Source organism: Peromyscus leucopus, chromosome 1 (assembly GCF_004664715.2).
Source record: "Peromyscus leucopus breed LL Stock chromosome 1, UCI_PerLeu_2.1, whole genome shotgun sequence".
NCBI classification, from domain to species: domain Eukaryota; kingdom Metazoa; phylum Chordata; class Mammalia; order Rodentia; family Cricetidae; genus Peromyscus; species Peromyscus leucopus.
Window position 1 is genome coordinate 179,660,013 of NC_051063.1, and position 19,325 is coordinate 179,679,337.

Sequence of the window (19,325 nt, forward strand, 5' to 3'; positions counted from 1 at the left end):
CACAGACCACCAAAGATCCTGAACCAAGAGAAGCAGACTTTAGACTCTCAGGAGTGCTGAACGGACACTGGCAGGCAAGTGCTCCCAATCTTCCAGTAGAACTGCAGGACTACAGAGAACAGCCCACGCCCCATCTAGCCCCAACCATGGGCCTCTGGATGGGCCAGGCATGGAGGAATATACCTGTAATCACAGCACTCTGAAAACTGAGGCAAGAGCATGATGTGAGTTCATGGTCAGCCTGGACTACATACTGCGTTTGAGCTACAGAGATAGATCCTGTCTGGAAGAAGACAGATAAAGCCACAAAAGCGGCAGCTATACAATAATCAACATGGAGTCGGGTAGCTGAGAAAACAGTGAAGATTAGTTCTGGAGTAGTTTTGGTTTCTTTGTTTGTTTTGTTTTCCCCCTGGGTCTCAGAATGGGCTGTGAGTGGAGGCTGAGGTGTGAGGACAGATGGTGGAAGCCAGGTTGGCACCAGACCCAAGCTGAGGTCCCGTCCTTGGCCCGAACTTCTGTCAGCTTTTAAGGATAAAGCCAAGAAGAGATGCTGGGGGGTGGGCAACTGAGATGACAGAGGGCACAAAGGGGACTAGCCTCGAATGGTAAGGAAGAGCGGGGCAGTGGTGGCACACGCCTTTAATCCCAGCACTCAGGAGGCAGAGGCAGGCAGAGCTACATAGTGAGTTCCAGGACAGCCAGGGCTACACAGAAACCCGGTCTCGAAAAAACAAACAAACAAACAAAAAAAAAAAAACAGGAAAATGTGGGCAAGGGTGTACCAAGTCCCAAATGTAGGACCATGGTTCATGATGGGTAGCACCGGAGATCTGTCAGATGGCAAAGAAGGGCCTTTATAAAGGAGCGGAATGGACGGAGTCCCAACCTGTTCCAGGCATGTTTTTCAAGTGGTGACCAGACAAGCTGCAGAAGCTCCTACCAGCGATTGTTGGCCGCTTGCTGGTTTCCTAGATGACAGTCGGAAGTCGCTGGCCCATCCTGAGCTATTTCCTCCCGCCTCCCAAGCACCCTAAGCTGTGACTGGATGCGGGCTGACTCAACCTAGGACCGTCAAGGGGCACGATGCTATATCTGCTGGTCTCTAGGCCGCAGCTATGAGCCCTATACCCATGTCCACCTTGGACCGTAAAACTACACAGTGCGCAAGCACCCTCTGCTGCACAATAGAAATCTATTTTAAGGAACAAGGGTCTCATGTGTTTGTTGCCTAGGATGTCCCTGAACGCCTGGGCTCAAGTGAACCTGATGTCTCAGCCTCCAGGAACAATACGAGTTTTAAACTAGTTTACATCAATCGCAATCTGGGTTTGCGATGAGATTGAGAGAGCTCAGACAATGTCCCTTATAACGCCCGGGCTCTGCCTTTGCTGAGCCCACAGAGAGCAAGATCCATTCTAGCCCATTCCCGCTACGCTCCGCATAAGCTCAACATTAAATGGAACCACCGACAACCAAACAGCCACTACCCGCCTCGATCAAAAATGGTTGCAAGTACCGCTTCCTGCTCTGCTGGGTGCGCATCCCAGGAAGTACCCGCTGGACCGCCGAATAGTCACCTCCACACACGGAAATGCCCGAGCTTAACCGAAGAAGACCGAACCCAAAACTCCAACGAGGAGCAACCTGGGGGCTGCAAAGGGTTGCGCAGGCGCAGAACGCAGCCGGGAACAGGAAGAACCGAAGTGGGCAGGCGGCGGAAAGTGCCGAAGCGGCGGGGCGCCCGAGGCCGTTGCCGACCTCCGCAGCGAAGCCGCGCCTGCCGCGGAAGCTGAGCCTCTGTCGGTACCCTGCCGCCGCCAGCGCGGCTGCCACCTCCTCCTTCCACCTCACCGCAGCCTCCTCGCAGAGGGAGCAAGCAGGCCGGAGAGTGGCGGACCCGGGAAGGCCATCGTCCGCCGCCGCAGCGGGGCCTCACAAGACCTGAGCGGAAGAGGGGGAGGAGGGCGCGGGGGCCGAAGCAGGGGCGGGGCCGAGGAGCGCCGAGTCCTCCCGAGCGCCTCCGAACGCACCCGAGGCTCTCAGCCAGGCCAGGAGCCGGACTACGGGAGCCGAGGCGGGCCGTGTGGTGGGCGCGGAGCAGCGCGGCAGGCCGGGCGGGCGGCGGCGGCAGCGGAGGAGGCCGCGGCAGCGGGTCCGAGGAGCGGAAGCGGCGCAGGAGGCGGCGGGGGGCCGGGTGGCCGGGGTCCCGGGCCCCGCGGCGGCTGCGGCGGCGGCGGCGGCAGGATGATCAAGCTGTTCTCGCTGAAGCAGCAGAAGAAGGAGGAGGAGTCGGCCGGCGGCACCAAGGGCAGCAGCAAGAAGGCGTCGGCGGCGCAGCTCCGGATCCAGAAGGGTAGGGGTCGGGACCCCGCGTTCGAGGTCTGGGGCCGGGGTGTGAAAATGCAGCCGCTGAGGAGGGGTATCGGAAGTCAGGGTCCGAGGGTTGTGATGCGGGACGGGGGTGCGGTCACTGGGGAGGGTCAGAGATTGGGGCCGGGTGTGGGGCGTTGGGATACCAAGGCCTGGATTGTTAGGGACCTGGAATCTGTTAGGGGAGGGGGATAGTTTGAGAGTCAGACGGGAACTTTGCTTTGGGGTGACGGGCCTTGAAGATAAGGTGAAGGTTGTGAGTTGGAGATAAGTAGGAAACGGTTTCGTGTATTCTTTTGGGGTCTTGTAGCCCAGGACTCAGGAGTCGGGCAGAGCAGTTTTGAGTTTGCGGTGAGGGGGAGAGAGGAAGAAAGGTGACAAGGGCTAAGAAATGGGAGTGAGGGGTCCATTTAAGTAAGCTCCATGCTGGAAGTCTCAGGAGTCAGATGGGAACCGGGTCGTGGAATAACCCGGAGAAGAGGAAGGCCAGTGGAGGCTAGATAGTTGATGAAAAGGGATGGTTTAGTGTTTGAAGAAGGGTCATGGTCCTTGAATTAGGATGGACATAAACAGAGTGGATAGAGATCATGACTAGAGAGAGCCTCCGGTTTAGGGTGCTCAGGGGCTCTTGAAAACCAGGGTTATGGGAGCAGGGGTTCTTGGGGACTGTGTGGTGGGAACTTTTGGTGGTGGTGGGGGGTCTAGGGAGATAATAAGGGTTTGCCCTTTCCCAAGAGATGGGCATCCAGTTCCAACTGAAGATGCTTGTATGTGGGATACTGTGTATCCGGAAGAGTCCGTGCAGAGACTGAAAAGTGGAGAAGAATATATAGTACGGACCGAGAGATGTGGAGCACACCACACAACAGAGCTCACGGGTCCAGAAGGAGGGCTTGAGGTTTTGCTGACACCTGCCCAGACCTACCTCCTTCCTTTCACCTGTTTTCTCTCCCTCTGTCTGCTGCCCACATCTAGACATTAACGAGCTGAACCTGCCCAAGACTTGTGACATCAGCTTCTCAGACCCAGACGACCTCCTCAACTTCAAGCTGGTTATCTGTCCTGATGAGGTACGAGTCAAATAAGCATGGCAAGGGTTCCCAAGAGCAGACCCCAGGGGCAGCCCCATAGGGAACAGGGAACCCTAATTCATTCTCCCCTTCCTTCCCCAGGGCTTCTACAAGAGTGGGAAGTTTGTGTTCAGTTTTAAGGTGAGTCCCGAGTGGACAGAGCTGGCTCTGTGGAGAAGCAGCAGCAGCTGATGATGATGCATAGCCAAACAAACCTACATTTCTCTTTTTCTGGGACCAGGTGGGACAAGGTTACCCCCATGACCCCCCCAAGGTGAAGTGTGAGACAATGGTTTATCATCCCAACATTGACCTCGAGGGCAACGTCTGCCTCAACATCCTCAGGTGATGGCACTGCCTTCCCTTCTTCCCCTCCCAAGGCCTGCCTTCCATGCGTCCTCTCGGCTCTTTTGTGGATGCTGCACCCATCTCTGTCCCTCCCTCCCCTTTATGGTCTGTGGTCCTCCATCTTTTCATTTCCAGGTTGTCTTCTTAATAGCTTGCCTGGCCTTGGCTTTCTCCCTGGCCTGCCCTGTTCCATGTCTTACCCCTTTCTCACATCTCACTCTTCAGTGTTGTGGGTCTCCTGTGGGCCTGACCTGTTTGGTACTAGCAGGGCCAGTGGCGGCTCCCACTCACCAACCCCTGATAACCTTGATGCTCTCTGCCCACAGAGAGGACTGGAAGCCAGTCCTGACGATAAACTCCATAATTTATGGCCTGCAGTATCTCTTCTTGGTGAGTAGGGATAGGCATTGGAGGCTGAGGGTTTGTTGGCCGTCTGCCTCTCTTGCCTGTTTAACTTCCGCTTGTACTGGCCCCAGGAGCCCAACCCCGAGGACCCACTGAACAAGGAGGCTGCCGAAGTCCTGCAGAACAACCGGCGGCTGTTTGAACAAAACGTGCAGCGCTCCATGAGAGGTGGTTACATCGGCTCCACCTACTTCGAGCGCTGCCTGAAATAGGGTTAGCAAATACCCATCCCTGCCGGGGTTACCAGCCCAGGCATCCCCTGCAAATATTTATTGGGGGCCCGGGTAGGGTGTGTGGGGTAGCCTTGGCCCCTGCCTTGGCCTTGCCTCCCCTCCCTGTCACCTGCCCCTAGTTATTTTTTTTTAACCACCACGTGATTATGGTCGGTGCTGCCTCCTCCCGACCTGCTCAGCGATGGGAAATGAATTGGCTTGTTTAGTGCCCCCCCCCTCCCGCTGGGTGCTGTCCAACACCCCACTCTTGACTGTGGGGTAAGTGGGCAATGGTCCTGGGTCGCTGGGCCCAGGCAACCCACCCCACCACCACTGGAGGTCCCACCAGGCTATTAAAGGGGAATGTTACTGCATGGCCTCTGCCTCTTCCTTCTGTTGGGGAGGGAGGGACAGGTGAGGTCCACCATCGTCCGTGATGAAGATGAGTGAGTGTGTAGCCACTGTGGCCTTGGGTTGAGTGGGAGATCACTCACTGAGATGAGGAGCAAGCAATGGAAAGAATCGGCTAATTTCAGTCCCTGGCCTTTACACCAACATAAGCGAACCTACAAGTCATCTCCAGGCTTGCCCCTTTATGCCATGACTGGGCCCGCCGATTTGGCCCCTGCCAGGCACTTGCTAAGATTCCATGAATGAACCGCCCAAAGGAGGGTCGAGTATGGGCCTTCCAGAACGAATAGGCCGGTGCCGGTCCTGCTGCAATCCTGCTGGGAGCCTGCGAGGGTTACTAGGGTGGGACTTGTGTCTTCCGCAGAGGTGCGGGGTCTTTTGCGCATGCGCGTTGTTTGCTGGCTGTGCGCGTGCGTCCTGCCGCTTCCCAGCATTCCGGGGGAGGGTGGGCCGTGTGACGTCATGTCGTTTAATCCGGAAACGGCGGCGGCGGCGGCAGCAGAGGCTACCGAACCGAGGGGCTGTTGGTGGTGGGGGCCCAAGGCTTCGGAAAGAAAGGGGCGTGACCCGGAAGCGGAAGCCCATCGCTCTCTCGGCTCCGGTGAGTGGCCCCTGCTGGGCCGCAGGTCCCGGTTGGGCGGCAGCGTAGGAGGGCTTCTCGGCTAGGGGGTCGGATGTCGCGCAGTCTGCCCGACCCTGCCCTCGTCATCGAGGTCCCCACCTCTGCCTGCCCTCGGTACGCAGGCTCCTCTGCATCCCCACGACCTGCCCTCCGTTCTGTCACGTCCTGGGTGTAGATGCCACTTGTACCCCGGCGAGCCAGGTTCCCTCATCATTCAGGTCCATTACCTCACCTTAGGGCCCAACTTCCACCTAACTAGGTTTCAGAACATGCTCCATCCTATCCTCCCTTGACGAGGGGCCCCACAACCACCCACCCTCTCCTCAGTACTCAAACACCTTGGCGTGCCTACTCACGTCTGGGTCCCTGGAATACTCCAGAACCACGCCCTTAAGTCTGCCCTACTGTTTGCGAGAGCAGGGCAGTGGCGGGCGGAGGGGGTGCGCCTGAGCCAGAGAAGTGGGTAACTTTAGTTCTGGCTGCTCTCACTTCGGACCTTCCCTGACTAATCCTTTTTGACTGCTCATGCTTACCTCCTGTCCCCAGGTCCTAACCACTGACAGGACCCTATTTCTGCCTTTTGCTGTCCTGGGCCCTGCACCCTACAGCTAGGTCTGACGTCTGCCTCAGATCTGCTGGTGGAGTCCTACCACTATGGACCTGTTGTTTGGGCGCCGGAAGACGCCAGAAGAACTACTTCGGCAAAACCAGAGAGCCCTGAACCGAGCCATGCGGGAGCTGGACAGGGAGCGGCAGAAGCTAGAAACCCAAGAAAAGAAAATCATTGCAGACATCAAAAAGATGGCAAAGCAAGGCCAGATGGTGAGTGCCAAGTGGTCAGGGGCCGGGACACAAACAAGGCAAGGCGCCATCTCAGCCGCTGTTTTAAGGACAGTGAAAGACGTGTGCTTTGAAGAAAGTTGAGTGAAAGCTAAGCAGGAATTTCCTAGTTTGGGGTATCTGGGGAACTCCTTAACATTAGTACGATGAGTGAGCCTGCAGAGAAGCTAGCCAAGGAGTGCATCAAGCAGACAACAGCAAGTGTTAGCCATAACAAACCGGGAGAACAAGAGAACTGAGTGGCCGTGAGCCAAACAGAATTGGAGGCTGCAGTGTGAGCCAGGATGAAGGAACCTGTGTTAACTGGCCTTGTCAAAAAAGCCAGTGAGAAGCTGGGCAGTGGGTGGCACACTCCTTTAACCCCAGCACTCGAAAAGCAGAGGCAGGTGGATCTCTATGAGTATGAGGCCAGCCTGGGCTACATAGTTCCAGGAAAGGCGCCAAAGCTACACGGAGAAACCCTGTCTTGAAAACAAACAAAGGCCATTAAGGATGAGAGGTGGGCGGGTGTACAGTTGGTCAGTGTGCCAGTAACATGTAAGTAGGGAATGGAAGCTGGATTTTGGATGCATTTTTTATGTGATTCCAGATACAATGAGGCATACATAGGCTCTGTCATATGGAAGAGTTGGGTGTTTTGTTTTCTTCAGTGCCAGGGATTAGACTACAGAATTTTGTGCATGTTAGGCAAGGCTCTACCAGCATCCAAGCCCTGGCGCAAGGCACATTCTGGTCCAGTCTAGGGGTTAAAACTGAGAAAGTCTAAGAAGTAACTCTGGACATAAAAGGGAATAGGGATAAGAACTGAGCCTAGGCCTGCTACCTTCCTGCATATAAGGACCAGATTACAGACAAGCCTGAATACAGGGGCCCGCCGTGTCTGTAGTCTTGGCATTAGGAAAACAGGGACAGATTGCCAGTAGGCTACTCTGGGCTACATAGATGGCTGGAGTGATACCCCTGAGTGGAAGGTGAGATTTTTGAAGTAATCACTTGGGTTAGTTTCCATTAGTCTTCTAGATCTCAACAGGAATAAAGTGTAACTTTACAGCATCATTGTTTATTGTTTTATCCACTGCAGGATGCTGTTCGAATCATGGCAAAAGACCTGGTTCGTACCCGGAGATATGTACGCAAGTTTGTGCTGATGCGGGCTAACATCCAGGCTGTGTCCCTCAAGATACAGACTCTAAAATCCAACAACTCAATGGCACAAGCCATGAAGGGTGTTACTAAGGCCATGGGCACCATGAACAGACAGGTTTGTCCCTCTCAATCTACCTTCCCATCCCCATTGACCTTCAGGCTGCTCACTCATCCACCCCCTTCTTCCAGCTCAAATTACCCCAGATTCAGAAGATCATGATGGAGTTTGAACGGCAGGCAGAGATCATGGATATGAAGGAAGAAATGATGAATGACGCCATCGATGATGCCATGGGTGATGAGGAAGACGAAGAGGAGAGGTGTGGAAAGTAACAGTCCGGCAGGGATGTTTTCCAGGCCCCTTACCCATTCATAGCCCTCATGAGTTGTCCTTCTTTCCTAGTGATGCTGTTGTGTCCCAAGTCCTGGATGAGCTGGGACTGAGCCTCACAGATGAGCTATCAAGTGAGTGTTCCAAACCCATCTTCTTCCCCACCCCAAGTTCAGCCACAGCCCTTGACCCTCACTTCTCTCTACAGACCTCCCCTCCACTGGTGGCTCACTCAGTGTGGCTGCTGGTGGGAAGAAAGCGGAGGCCACAGCCTCAGCCCTGGCTGATGCTGATGCAGACCTGGAAGAGAGGCTCAAGAACCTTCGCAGGGACTGAACAACTCTCCTCCAAAGGATGGACTCTATGCCCAGGGTTTTCACCCTGTCCCCTCCGAAATAAAGAAATTTGGACATAAATTTCCCCCAAGGCTGTGAGATTTCCCAAACTTGTGACTAGTGGCTACGGGACCCAACTCTAGGTTGGAGTTTGGGGCAGTAGGCAAGATTGGTTCTCAATCAGGTACAAGCCCCACACTTAGCAACTGGCACTAAGACTACATACAGGCCAACCACCCCAAGTGGGCTAGTAGCATCCTGGTAACGCAGACCTCCATCTACCAACCCAACAGGGTTTGCCCTATAAAACATGACAATGGATAAAAAAAGGTGGTGACTGTCAGCCCAATTGGGTGTAGTCTGTCTGGGGCTCAACTGGCAATTGGCCAAACCATCAGTCAATGACAAACTAGTGTCAGGATCCTAAGCAATAAGGGACAAATTCTTTGCCAGGTGTGATAGTGCAAACCTTTAATCCCAACACAAAAGGCAGGCAGATCTGAGTTAAAGACCAGCCTGGTTTTACAGAGTTCCAGGAAATCCAGACCCTGTCTTGGGAGGTGGGGAGGGTTGGACAAAAAGAAAAATGTCTGGAATCTCAGCATGCAACCCACTTTTTGGTGCAAGCTGATTATCTGAGTAGCTTCAGGTCCAGATTTTCTATTTGGCCAGTGGGAGGAACATGTTACATCTAAGACCTCAACCCACGTTTCACAGGGATAGTGTTCAAATCCTTCACTCTGCCAAAAAGATAAGGTCCCCTGGGAAAGATAGTTTTGATATGGTAAATAATACAGGAATAAGAAGTCCTCAGGAACACAGTCCTGAAACATCTGAGGCATGATCGACTCGGTGAAATTTTTATTAAATCCACAGAAGTAAAAACCATTTTGTGAGGAGGGACTGAAGGACAGGGCCACCAAGAGCAGGAGTCAGGCCACCAAAGGAGGGGGTATGGGGTGAAAAGACAAAGACCAGAGCTTGACTGGGCTGACCACAAGAGCTCCAGCTTCAGGGACCATCACCAGGGCCACCAGACAGCTCCTGAGAACTTAGGCTAGCATTGGGAAGGTTCAGCGGTGGCGGTTCTACCAGCACAGCAGAAAACTTGGTGTCACCAAAGGCATCATTCATGCGCGTCTCAAAGAAGCGCTGCAGGCCGATGATGGACTGCACATCCGCCTTGTCCTGGGCCAATTAAGAGCAGAGTGGTGAGTAGTCCTGGCTTTCCTCCCCCTGCGCCCTCCCGGCTTCATTCTGCAGGCTCACCTCAGTCAGCTTGTTGAACTGCTTGAACATGCGGCCCACATCTTGGGCAAACTCCTGGGGAGAACTATAAGGGGGCGACAGCTTCTCTTGGAGGCGAGCACGTATCAGGGTCAGGTCTAGGGTACCACCTGGCTGCTCCTGCAGGTAGAGACAACATATAGGCTTAAGAGGGGACACCCACCACCTACCTCTCAGCATCCCTAACCTCTCCTCTGTTCTGAACTCACCATGGAGAATGAAGAATCGGTAGCCAGCTGATGCAAAGGGCGGCAGGGTTCGTGGCAGAACAGGGCCAGAAGGACACGCTCACATTTCCGCTGGTTGGCTGGTGAGAGCTTAGCTACCACACCAGTGCTATCTGCTCCATCCAGGCTAAGGCTCCCATCTTCCTCCTTCAGGTCAGGGAGCACGTGGCAAAGGGAGCAACTCCACTCCTCCCTAGGGTCAAGAGTAGGAGATGTAAATGACAACAACCAGCCCTCCATGATGTATCTGACCCTGCCCAGCCTCACACTTACCCTGGCACATCCTGCAGGGCAGGGAGGTGGCAATCCAGGTGGAAGCAAAATTCACACTGGTTGCACATGACCAGGTCACCTGGCTTCTGGCAGACACGGCAGATAGTGGCACTGTCATCCAGGATACCTGGTCCACCTACTGGGGCTGAGGTACCCTCAGGAGCCACTACTTCCAGGCCTGAGCTAGTACTGCCACTAGGTGAAGCCAGGCGGGGTCCCTCAGCACCAGGGCCTTCACCCAGAGCCATCAACACGGGCTTGGTCTCAGGACCCTCAGTGGCAGCAGGTGGGGCTCCGATAGCAGCTTCTGTCTCTTCTTCCTATAAGACAGTGTTGTTATCCAAATCTGGGGTGACAGGTGTCACTCTCTAATCACTGCCCTGTATTGTAACGACAGGCTCACCTTAACAATGGCCATCCCAGGCAGGGGTAGGGCACCAGGAGCTCCTGGGGGCACAGTCCCAGCCTGACCAGCAGCTGCTGCAGCAGCACCACGCTCAATAACAATCAGATTGTAATCCTCAGTGGTGCTTCCAGGGAAGACTTTGAAGACTGGTGGCTGGCTATCAGCAGTGAGATCCAGGTCCAGGCGTTCAAGGCTCACGCGTGGCACCTTCCGCATGAGGCCACTTACCTCTCCCTCACCAGAGCGCGCCCTGTAAGTACATACACCTTGTTATGAGATCCTACACATCCCTACCACACCAGTACTACACCACCTACTCCAATGTCACACTTACCGCTTCATGCCTGACACATGCGGCTCTGCACTTGAGTATGGATCATCTGTTCAGAAGACAAAGAGTTGGCAGAAAAGACAAACACGGGTATACACCAAGCCCTTCCAATAAAATCTCAGGCAAAAAACTACTTACCTGACCCAAAGCCATAGCCCTCCTGTACCTCCATGGGCTAGAGACAGAACAGAGAATGTGATCATTAAGTGGGGCAAGAACTCCACGGCATCCTATGGCCCTCACCCCTTTCTTGGCTCCTCTCCCCAGCTCACCTGGCTACTGCCAGACCCTTGCTTGTTTAGGGGCCCTGGCGCTCTTGGAGGAGCCATGGGCCCAGGACCTGTGGAGTTCGTACCAGGACGCTCAGCCACAATCTTGCCTGAAGAAGAGAGAATCTTCAGTAGGTGCAGTATTGCCTAGGATGCTCCCCAGGTCAAGCAAAAGACTAAATACGCAACCTACCAAAAGCCTCAGCACTCTTGGTCCAGGCATTGAGATCCCACTGAAACTTCATCTCACCATGTGGCTCCACAGGATCCACAATCATTTTGAGAGCACGATGCAGCTGGAAATAGATCTAATGGGGCAAAAAGGTAGCATATGAGCTCACTTGCTAGCTTACAGGGTCCCAAAAATGTTGAACGGCCATCTAGCTGAATAAAGCCCACCACTACACACCAGCTTCTTAGAAAGCAAGAGGGCTGTATTGTTATCACTTTCCAGAGCCCAAGAGGCAAATCGCAAAATGTGTTCCTGATGCTTCTGGATTTTGGTCATGGTCCAGTGCTGTCGCTCCAGACGCTCCTGCTGCCCCTCCGTCACTTTCTGCAGATCAAGGAGAACAGGGTCAGGAAGACGGCAAAGCAGTGAGTACTAGGATCATTCTCTGCCCTGGATGGTATCATGCTTACAATGTAAGATTTACCTGGGCATCATTGACCAGAACCCGGCCCCGTTTATTCAGCTCCTTCATGATCTGCAGAATGGCCATCTTGACATCAACCTGCACACGCTTCTGCACATCAGACACCTGGCGGATCCTAATGGACAAGACAAGTCAAGCCAGGGACCCTTACCCTGGGACCCCAATAGCCCTGGCACCCTCACTTACGAGCTGCGAACCTCCTTGGTGTTTTTCTGCAGTGTGGCATGTTTGTCCCCAAGACGTTTCACCAGAGAAGCCAAGAGTTTACGTTGGTTCCTCACTGCATCTTCCAAGAACTGGTACCTAAAACCACACAAAAAAGTGAGCCTACATGCTCAATTGGGAAGTGGTGGCATCAACCTACTGTGACTTGAGACTCACTGATGGTCCTTGTGAGCGTTGAGCTGGCAGTCCCGGCAGGTCAGAGTATCGCAGCTCTCACAAAACAGTACAAGGGGTTCATGCTTGTGCACATTACAATAGACTGTGCGTTCACCATCAGGAGTCTTAGCAGGCCCTGCGAAATCGGAATCATGCCCTTAGTCATCTCCAACTCAAGTGGCATACAAAACCCTTGTGACCCCATTTCCAGCTCATCCCACAACCTTGACCCACCTACTAAGACCTAAATCAACAATGGAGCTTTTTCCTCCCAGATGACCCCACTATCCATCACAATGGATATATACAAGCTTGTGGAGAATCTCTTTACTATATCCTGGTTAACTTTCTCCCTGCCAACAAACCATACCCAAATAAACAAGGTCCTGATGGCTCAGAGTAATGACACCCAGACACACCAAAACAAGTTATCTCCCTGTTAAAAAAGCTAATTACGCAGGGCGCTGGTGGTACACGCCTTTAATCCCAGCACTCGGGAGGCAGAGTCAGGCAGATCTGTGAGTTCAAGGCCAGCCTGGGCTACCAAGTGAGTTCCAGGAAAGGTGCAAAGCTACACAGAAAAACCCTGTCTAATTACATTAGTGAATTCAAGTCAGACTTGTCTCTATAGTGAGACCGATCTCCTTGAAAGAAGAGGATGGACATAATCCCAAGTCTCAGGAGGCAAAGGCAGACAAACCTGAGTTTCAGACCAACCTGATTTACATACTGAGTTATCTTCCCCAAAAAGGCCTGGCATAACACAACTTTTTTTCTTTTTGTTTTGTTTTTTGGGGTTTTTTTTTGTTTTTTGAGACAGGGTTTCTCTGTGTAGCTTTGCGCTTTCCTGGAACTCACTTGGTAGCCCAGGCTGGACTCGAACTCACAGAGATCCGCCTGCCTCTGCCTCCCGAGTGCTGGGATTAAAGGTGTGCGCCACCACTGCCTGGCGGCATAAAACTAATTCCAGTGCTTGGGAAGCAGAGGTAAGCAGGATCTCCTTAAGTGTGAAGACCAGCCTGGTCTACACATTGAGTTAAAGCTGGGCGTGGCAACATACTCCTTTAATCCTAGGACCAAGGAGGCAAAAGTAAGCATCTGTGAGTTGAGGCTAGCCAGTTCTACAAAGTTCCAGGACAGCCAGTGCTGTTAACAGAAAGAAAGAAAAAAAAAGTCTTGAAAAAAAAAAGGGGGGGGTGACCAAGCATACTGACAGTAGCCTATTTTAATTCAAGTACTTTGGAGCTATGGAAGGAACATCAGAATCCAAGGCCAGCCTGGGCTACAATAAGACAATATCTCACCAAAACAGAAAGTGATAGACTGTGGTATCAGTCCCTTTCCTCCCCAATGCTAATTAATCCAATCCAGGCTGTACTAACCAAGTCCAAACTATGTACTACTAGAATACAGGCCAGTCAGGCCTTGGCTTCCTTCATGTCACTGCTGTACCCCTGGATCTGTCCTGTGGTGTTATTAGATATGACCCTCAGATTCCATGCCTCCTGCTTCTCAGCCTTCACCACACACCTTCCACTACCACGATCACACTTTCCCTCTGGGGCGGGAGGAACTACAACTATCACATCAAAAAGTTGATCCTAAGAATCTGGACCAGCCGGGTGGTGGTGGCGCACACCTTTAATCCCAGCACTGGGGAGGCAGAGTCAGGCGGATCTCTGTGAGTTCAAGGCCAGCCTGGGCTACCAAGTGAGTCCCAGGAAAGATGCAAAGCTACACAGAGAAACCCTGACTCGGAGAAAAAAAGAAATAAAGAAAGAGTCTGGACCAAATCCTTGCCCCCCAAAAAAGACCTATTCCATCCATACCCAGTCCACCATATAGCTATACAATCCTGGATGTCTGACCATGAGCCTGCCTTTAAGAAGAGAAGATGAGGCTCACTGCTCAATCATTCACGACTCACTGATGGATGGCCCAAGAGCCTTACCAACCCTTCCTGTTCCAGAGCTCTTTCCCACCAATTTAAAGCCAGGTGCCAGAGAACAAACATCCAAATCAAAAGTCACTTCCATCTTGCCTTCATTAGCTGCTTATACTAAGCTGTCCACCACCAGGACCCACTCTATTCCAAGATGGTCTTAGCTTAACCCTTAGTATTGACTGCAGCATACTTTAACTCTACACACGGGCCAGGTGGTGTTAGAGGCAGGACAGCCAAGGCTACAGAGAAACGCTGTCTCAAAAAGAAAAACAAAAACCCTACACACAGTACCTTTCCCACCTAGACCCCCAAGAGTGCACTCCTGAACCCAGGAATTTTTTGGGTTCTGTGTCAGGTCCCTGGAAAAACACTCATCCAGCAAGCAGGCATTTTAGGCAAATAAGACATGAGGGCAGCCCCAACAGCCTCCCAATTTTCACATACCCGTGGAGCGCACAGTGTGGTCCTTGGTGTACTTCACCCGTTGGTGGGCTTCCACACAAGTCTCACACAGTGGCTCAGAGCACTCCACACAATAGCTTGTGGCTGGGGCATTATCTTCACAGCTAGTGCAGCACTGTGAAAGAAAGGAGGGTTAGAACAGGCAGAACCACCCAGCAGACCCGCATTTACTTCCCAGAAAATGCATCCTGAACCTGCTAGGCTCCGGAAAAGGACATGCACGCCATTCGCTCCCCCAGGACACACCTGGTTAGCATCCTGGGAATCAGAAGAAGTCTTGCTGCCACTATCACGCATAAAATAATTCTCCACGATGTCTTTGGAGTAGCACTGCTGCTTGCACACTGGACAATCCACCACTGCTGGGACAAGAAGGTGTGAAAATCCCGGACGCTCACCTAAGCCATGCCTCCCACTCGAGGGCTGAACCACGGACACTCTCCTTTCTGGACGTTATTCCCCTCCATCTCCTATCACACTCTGCAGCTGAATGTCCAGCCCAGGCCACTGGCATCGCTCAGAGGCCAAGAGCCCGTCCCCCCCACTGAACCACCAGGCCTAACCCTACCCGGGCCCCCCTACTCTCGCACAGGCGCAGTCCCGAACACAGGCTGAGAGGGGGAGGGGCACCCGGCCACCCAGCACTCACTAGCGCCGTCCGCCGCTGCGCCGCCATCCCCCGAATTATTCGCTGCGGCCGGTGTGGCGGGGCCTAGGCAGGCACTGCAGGCCGAGTGCAGGCAGGGCAGCAGCCGAGGCTCCCGCTCGGGCCGCAGGCGCTCGCGACACACGCCGCAGTGCTCCAAAAGCTCCTGCGCCTCGCCACCGCCCCCCGCGGGCGAGGACGCGGACGCAGAGGCCGCCGAGGCTGAAGAGGCGGCGGGGCGCTTCTCGCCGCCCGCCGGGCCCTCGCCCGAGCCTGGGCTGCCAGAAGCCGCCGAGGCCGCCGAAGCCGCCGCCGCCGAGGCCGCCGCAGCCGCCGCCGAGGCCGCCATTCACACGCCGCCGGGGGGTGGGGGGGCCGCCCAGGGGAGGAGGGGCGCGGAGCCCGCTGCGCAGGCGCAAGAGCGCTCCGCCGCCAACGGCCGGGTAGTCGCGGCTGCCGCGAGGCCGAGCTCCGCCACGCGTCTCCTGGGCCGACGCCCGCCGCGCCCCGGGCGCAGCCGAGATGCGGCCAAGCCGCTGGCTACCGGCCTCTCTGCAGACGACGGCGCCACCCGCGCCGCCTCCTCCCTGGCTGCTGAGACGCGCGCCGCAAGACTTGCTAACAACCGCCCGACCGCGCGCCGCTCGCAGAAAGAGCCGCGGCCTGGAGGCGGGACAGAAATATCTGGCGCCGACGACGCCGCGCACGCGCGCTGGGCACCGCAGCCCGGGGGCGGGGCACAGGCCGATTACGCAGGCGCCAGTGCCCTCCCTTGCACTCGCGGCCGCCCTTGCCGGGCTTGCGTGGCGACTCCGCGGGTGCGGGATTCACCGGCAGAGTACGGGCGCGAAGTCTCCCAGGGCCGGGGACGGTGCACCAAGGCTGACCCCCGCGTGCTTTAGCGCGCGGGCCGTGCAAAGCTGCACCTCGGGCTCCGCCTCCTCAGCGGGCGTGGCGACGTCTGCAGCCTCGACCCGGCCTATAGTCGAGGAGGAGAGGCGGGACAATGCGGGGTGGGCGGGGCCGCAGCCGAGCACAGAGACTTGAGCCCAGGTGGAGGGGGCGCGGGGTCTTTAGCAGGAAGGAAGTTCCCGCCGGAACGCGGAGGCGGTCTTAACCCAAACTTTTTTTTTTTTTTAATTGTTAAACTCGGGAAGCACAAAGTTGCCCCAAGTCAAACTGTAGATCACAGAGAGCCATTGAGAAGCCGTCCTGTAAAACTCTGCCCGGTCCCTCCATAACCCTTTCTTAGTGTTAGCCATCTGTTATCCTGATTTTGATGGGTTTTTTGGAGGTGGGCGAACTGAACGTTTAACGCAGAAGAATAAAAGTTGGATCTGAGTGGTGAATCTTATCTGAGGGGAAGAACAGGACCTGGAGAGGAATCAGGACCCATCTGAGGAGAAGAGCAGGCTCTAGAATGAATAATCTGAGGTAGAGAATAACAAGATTAAGCGTGACTAGGAGTCTCAGAAGCAGGATCAGTATACACAAGGCATTCTGTCCCCCTTCCCATTTCATTCCCGTGCTGAGGGTAAAAGCCTCTGTTGCTTTTCAGTGTCGTGAGGACCCTCGGTCTCCAGTCTGGGTCTGGACGACCGTGAATTGCACGCTGGCAGCTCCAGGGTTCGCAACAGCAAGAGGCTGCCTCTTCGCGCGGATCCAGGTGTTCCCCACGTGGCGGCGGAGAGGCGAGGAGTGTCCCGCCACTGCCCCGGGGGTGGCCTTTGTTCCCAATCAGGCTGGGGGCCTAGGGCTTTGTCCCCGCCCCAGCCTTTGTTCCTTCCTCGGCTGCTCAGCGTTCACCCTTCGGCGGGCCACGCCCCCACCAGACCCAGCCGCTGGACTCTCTTCCTACCTCTGAAAATGTGGGCATAATCTGGAGGCTGGCGAAACAAACACCGGGGGAAGTATGGGCGTCCCGTAGAAATATTTGCGGAGTATTTAACAGCCCCGCCCATAGCTGGTACCCAGAATCACCAGGGAAGGGGGCCTGTAAGCCAAGTCTACCTAGACCTATACGTGATGATGGGGACTGGGGGTTTGAACGAGTGGCAGAACGCTTGCTTGCCTAACCTGTGCGAAGCCCTAGGTTGCATCCCCAGCACACCAGAACCAGGGCAAGGGATGGGGGAGGGCGGCGATGGAGGCTAAGAAGATGGCTCAGCGAACAGCGACACTTGCCACCAAGCCTGACCATAAGTTTAATCACTAAGACTCACAAATTGGAAGGAAAGAACCAACTCCCTCAGGTTGTCCTGGCTTCATGCTCACTCTGAGATGCATGTGTGTACATGCATGCGTGCATTCACCACACACACAACAGCAACAACAAATATTTTTACTTTTTCAAGACAGGGTTTCTCAGTGTAACAGCCCTGGCTGTCCTGGAATTCTCTCTATAGAGCAGGCTTGAACTCACAGAGATCTGCCTGCCTCTGCCTCCAGAGTGCAAGACCACACCCGGTGCAAATTTAAATTTTTTAAATGGGTATTGGTAGAAAGTACAGAAATAACTATCAGACACTGTCCCCAAACAGTGAGGAGCCCTGTAGCTAGAAACAGGTGCTAAGACCTATAGGCAGGGCAGTCACTGGTTAGAGCCCAGTTCATTAGCAGGTGCCTATGATCACCAGCACTGGAGAGGCAGAGGAAGAACAGGATGAGTTCAAGGACAGCCTGTGCTACATAGTGAAGTCAAGTTGGAATACATACTCTCTGCTACATAGTAAAGTCAAATTGGGATACATACTCTACAACAACCAAAAACAAACAAACAAAAGGACACATTGTTAATTTACTCCTGTAATCATATCTCTTTAGAGGCTGAGGCAGGATTACAGTAAATCTGGAACTAAGGTGGGCTACATAGTGAGTTCTGGTCAGCCTGGTCTACAGAATGAGGTCTGCCTCAAAACAAAAGGATTAAGAGCACTTGCAACTCTTGCTGAGCACTAGAGGTTCAATTCCCAGCACCCACGTGGTAGCTCACAACCATCAGTAACTCCAGTTCCAAGGGATGTAAGGTCCTCTTCTGACTTCCTCCAGCACCAGCCACAAATGTGGTGCACATACATGTATGAAGGCAAAGCATCCTACACATAAAATTTTATAATTTAAAAAAAAAAATGGAAAAGTCCAAATACATAAATTAAACAAATAAATAAATACAAAAATGTCAATGTATGTATATAGGACCCACCAGATAAACTTGGATAAAAGTAATCTCCCCATTAAGAATACTGAATACTTTTGGTTTTTTAAGACAGGATTTCTCTGTGAAATAGCCCTGGCTGTCCTGGAATTCACTTTGTAGACCAGGATGACCTGGTGTTGGTTAAACAGCGCGCTGCTCTTGGCTGGCCATCACCTGAGTGGCCATGCCGGCGGCGGAGGAGAGTGCTGGTCGGGAGAATCAGAGGCCATGGTTACCTTTTTAGAGCTTTATTGGGGGATGGGGGGAGGATAGACAGAAGGAAAGAGCGGAAAGGAAAGAGAGACACACAGAGGGCAAACCCACTTTTTAGGCTGGGACGCTGTCGCAGGCTGATGACGCAATTAAGGACAGACTCCTTACACCTGGAACCCACAGAGATCCACCTGCCTCTGTCTCTCAAGTGCTGAGATTAAAGGCATGTAGCACCACTGCCCAGTATAATAAATAAATCTTTTTTTTTTTTTTTTTTTTTTTTTTGCGCCTTTCCTGGGACTCACTTGGTAGCCCAGACTGGCCTCAAACTCACAGAGATCCGCCTGCCTCTGCCTCCCGAGTGCTGGGATTAAAGGCGTGCATCACCACCGCCCGGCATAAATAAATCTTATTTTAAAAAAATACTGAAATTAGCCAGCCATGGTGGCACATGCCTTTAATCCCAGGGAGGCAGAGGTGATTGGAAGCCAGCCTGGTCTACAGAGAGTATTCCAGGACAGCCAAGGCTGCACAGAGAAACTTTGTCTTGGAAACAAAATAAAACAAAACAAAAACTGAAATTACATTTGCAACGATCCTTTTTTTTCCCTAAACAATAAACACTCAGATGTTACAGAAAGTAAGATACATAAGATACATGTGTGTGTGTGTGTGTATATATATATATTTGAGAATTAAGCCCAGAGAGTCCAGCATTCCACCACTGAGCCATTCTGCTAATTTACTGGGGGACTCTAGGCAAGTGCTGGACCACTGACTGACTTACATACCCAGTCGTTTGTTTGGTTGCTTGTTTTAATTCGAGACAATGCTTTACTTCATTGCCCAATCCCCAAGCCAGTCTTAAACTCCTTGTGTGGCCTGTCAAGCCATGACCTGAGTTCCTTTGCCTTAGCCTCCTGAGTAACTGGGATTACAG

The 19,325-nt window shown here is 53.5% G+C and overlaps 3 protein-coding genes across 6 annotated transcripts; 2 read left to right on the forward strand and 1 right to left on the reverse strand.

The window, feature by feature from the left end:
• Positions 1–1,998: 1,998 nt before the first annotated feature.
• On the forward strand, positions 1,999–4,784 carry Ube2m (ubiquitin conjugating enzyme E2 M). The gene is made up of 6 exons (XM_028884903.2): positions 1,999–2,356; positions 3,349–3,443; positions 3,546–3,584; positions 3,685–3,788; positions 4,118–4,181; positions 4,268–4,784. Exons 1-6 carry the CDS (start codon positions 2,248–2,250, stop codon positions 4,406–4,408), a joined length of 552 nt encoding a protein of 183 aa, XP_028740736.1. The 5' UTR covers positions 1,999–2,247; the 3' UTR covers positions 4,409–4,784.
• A 487-nt stretch (positions 4,785–5,271) lies between these two features.
• On the forward strand, positions 5,272–8,174 carry Chmp2a (charged multivesicular body protein 2A). Of its 4 annotated transcripts, none has more exons than XM_028884901.2 (6): positions 5,272–5,555; positions 6,050–6,263; positions 7,363–7,542; positions 7,617–7,747; positions 7,831–7,892; positions 7,967–8,174. In XM_028884901.2, exons 2-6 carry the CDS (start codon positions 6,096–6,098, stop codon positions 8,092–8,094), a joined length of 669 nt encoding a protein of 222 aa, XP_028740734.1. In that variant the 5' UTR covers positions 5,272–5,555; positions 6,050–6,095; the 3' UTR covers positions 8,095–8,174. The 4 variants fall into 4 exon arrangements, with proteins under 4 accessions (XP_028740734.1, XP_028740733.1, XP_028740731.1 ...); XM_028884900.2 differs by having other exon boundaries at positions 5,272–5,420; XM_028884898.2 differs by having other exon boundaries at positions 5,274–5,420; positions 5,988–6,263.
• A 763-nt stretch (positions 8,175–8,937) lies between these two features.
• Trim28 (tripartite motif containing 28) lies at positions 8,938–15,881 on the reverse strand. The gene is made up of 16 exons (XM_028884863.1): positions 14,980–15,881; positions 14,577–14,689; positions 14,313–14,445; positions 11,924–12,059; positions 11,729–11,845; positions 11,543–11,657; positions 11,296–11,442; positions 11,080–11,194; positions 10,890–10,996; positions 10,756–10,792; positions 10,621–10,666; positions 10,284–10,536; positions 9,881–10,200; positions 9,590–9,800; positions 9,363–9,500; positions 8,938–9,281 (listed from the first exon to the last, which is right to left on the reverse strand). Exons 1-16 carry the CDS (start codon positions 15,323–15,325, stop codon positions 9,105–9,107), a joined length of 2,511 nt encoding a protein of 836 aa, XP_028740696.1. The 5' UTR covers positions 15,326–15,881; the 3' UTR covers positions 8,938–9,104.
• Between the last annotated feature and the right edge of the window lie 3,444 nt (positions 15,882–19,325).

Coding starts and splice junctions, on each gene's coding strand:
- Ube2m (XM_028884903.2), top strand. CDS start 2,248: ATGATCAAGCTGTTCTCGCTGAAGCAGCAGAAGAAGGAGGAGGAGTCG. Junction 2,357..3,348: donor GCAGCTCCGGATCCAGAAGG/GTAGGGGTCGGG, acceptor GCCCACATCTAG/ACATTAACGAGCTGAACCTG. Junction 4,182..4,267: donor GCCTGCAGTATCTCTTCTTG/GTGAGTAGGGAT, acceptor TACTGGCCCCAG/GAGCCCAACCCCGAGGACCC.
- Chmp2a (XM_028884901.2), top strand. CDS start 6,096: ATGGACCTGTTGTTTGGGCGCCGGAAGACGCCAGAAGAACTACTTCGG. Junction 6,264..7,362: donor TGGCAAAGCAAGGCCAGATG/GTGAGTGCCAAG, acceptor TATCCACTGCAG/GATGCTGTTCGAATCATGGC. Junction 7,893..7,966: donor CCTCACAGATGAGCTATCAA/GTGAGTGTTCCA, acceptor TTCTCTCTACAG/ACCTCCCCTCCACTGGTGGC.
- Trim28 (XM_028884863.1), bottom strand. CDS start 15,325: ATGGCGGCCTCGGCGGCGGCTGCGGCGGCCTCGGCGGCGGCGGCTTCG. Junction 10,537..10,620: donor CATGTGTCAGGCATGAAGCG/GTAAGTGTGACA, acceptor ATGTACTTACAG/GGCGCGCTCTGGTGAGGGAG. Junction 9,501..9,589: donor CCGATTCTTCATTCTCCATG/GTGAGTTCAGAA, acceptor CTCTACCTGCAG/GAGCAGCCAGGTGGTACCCT.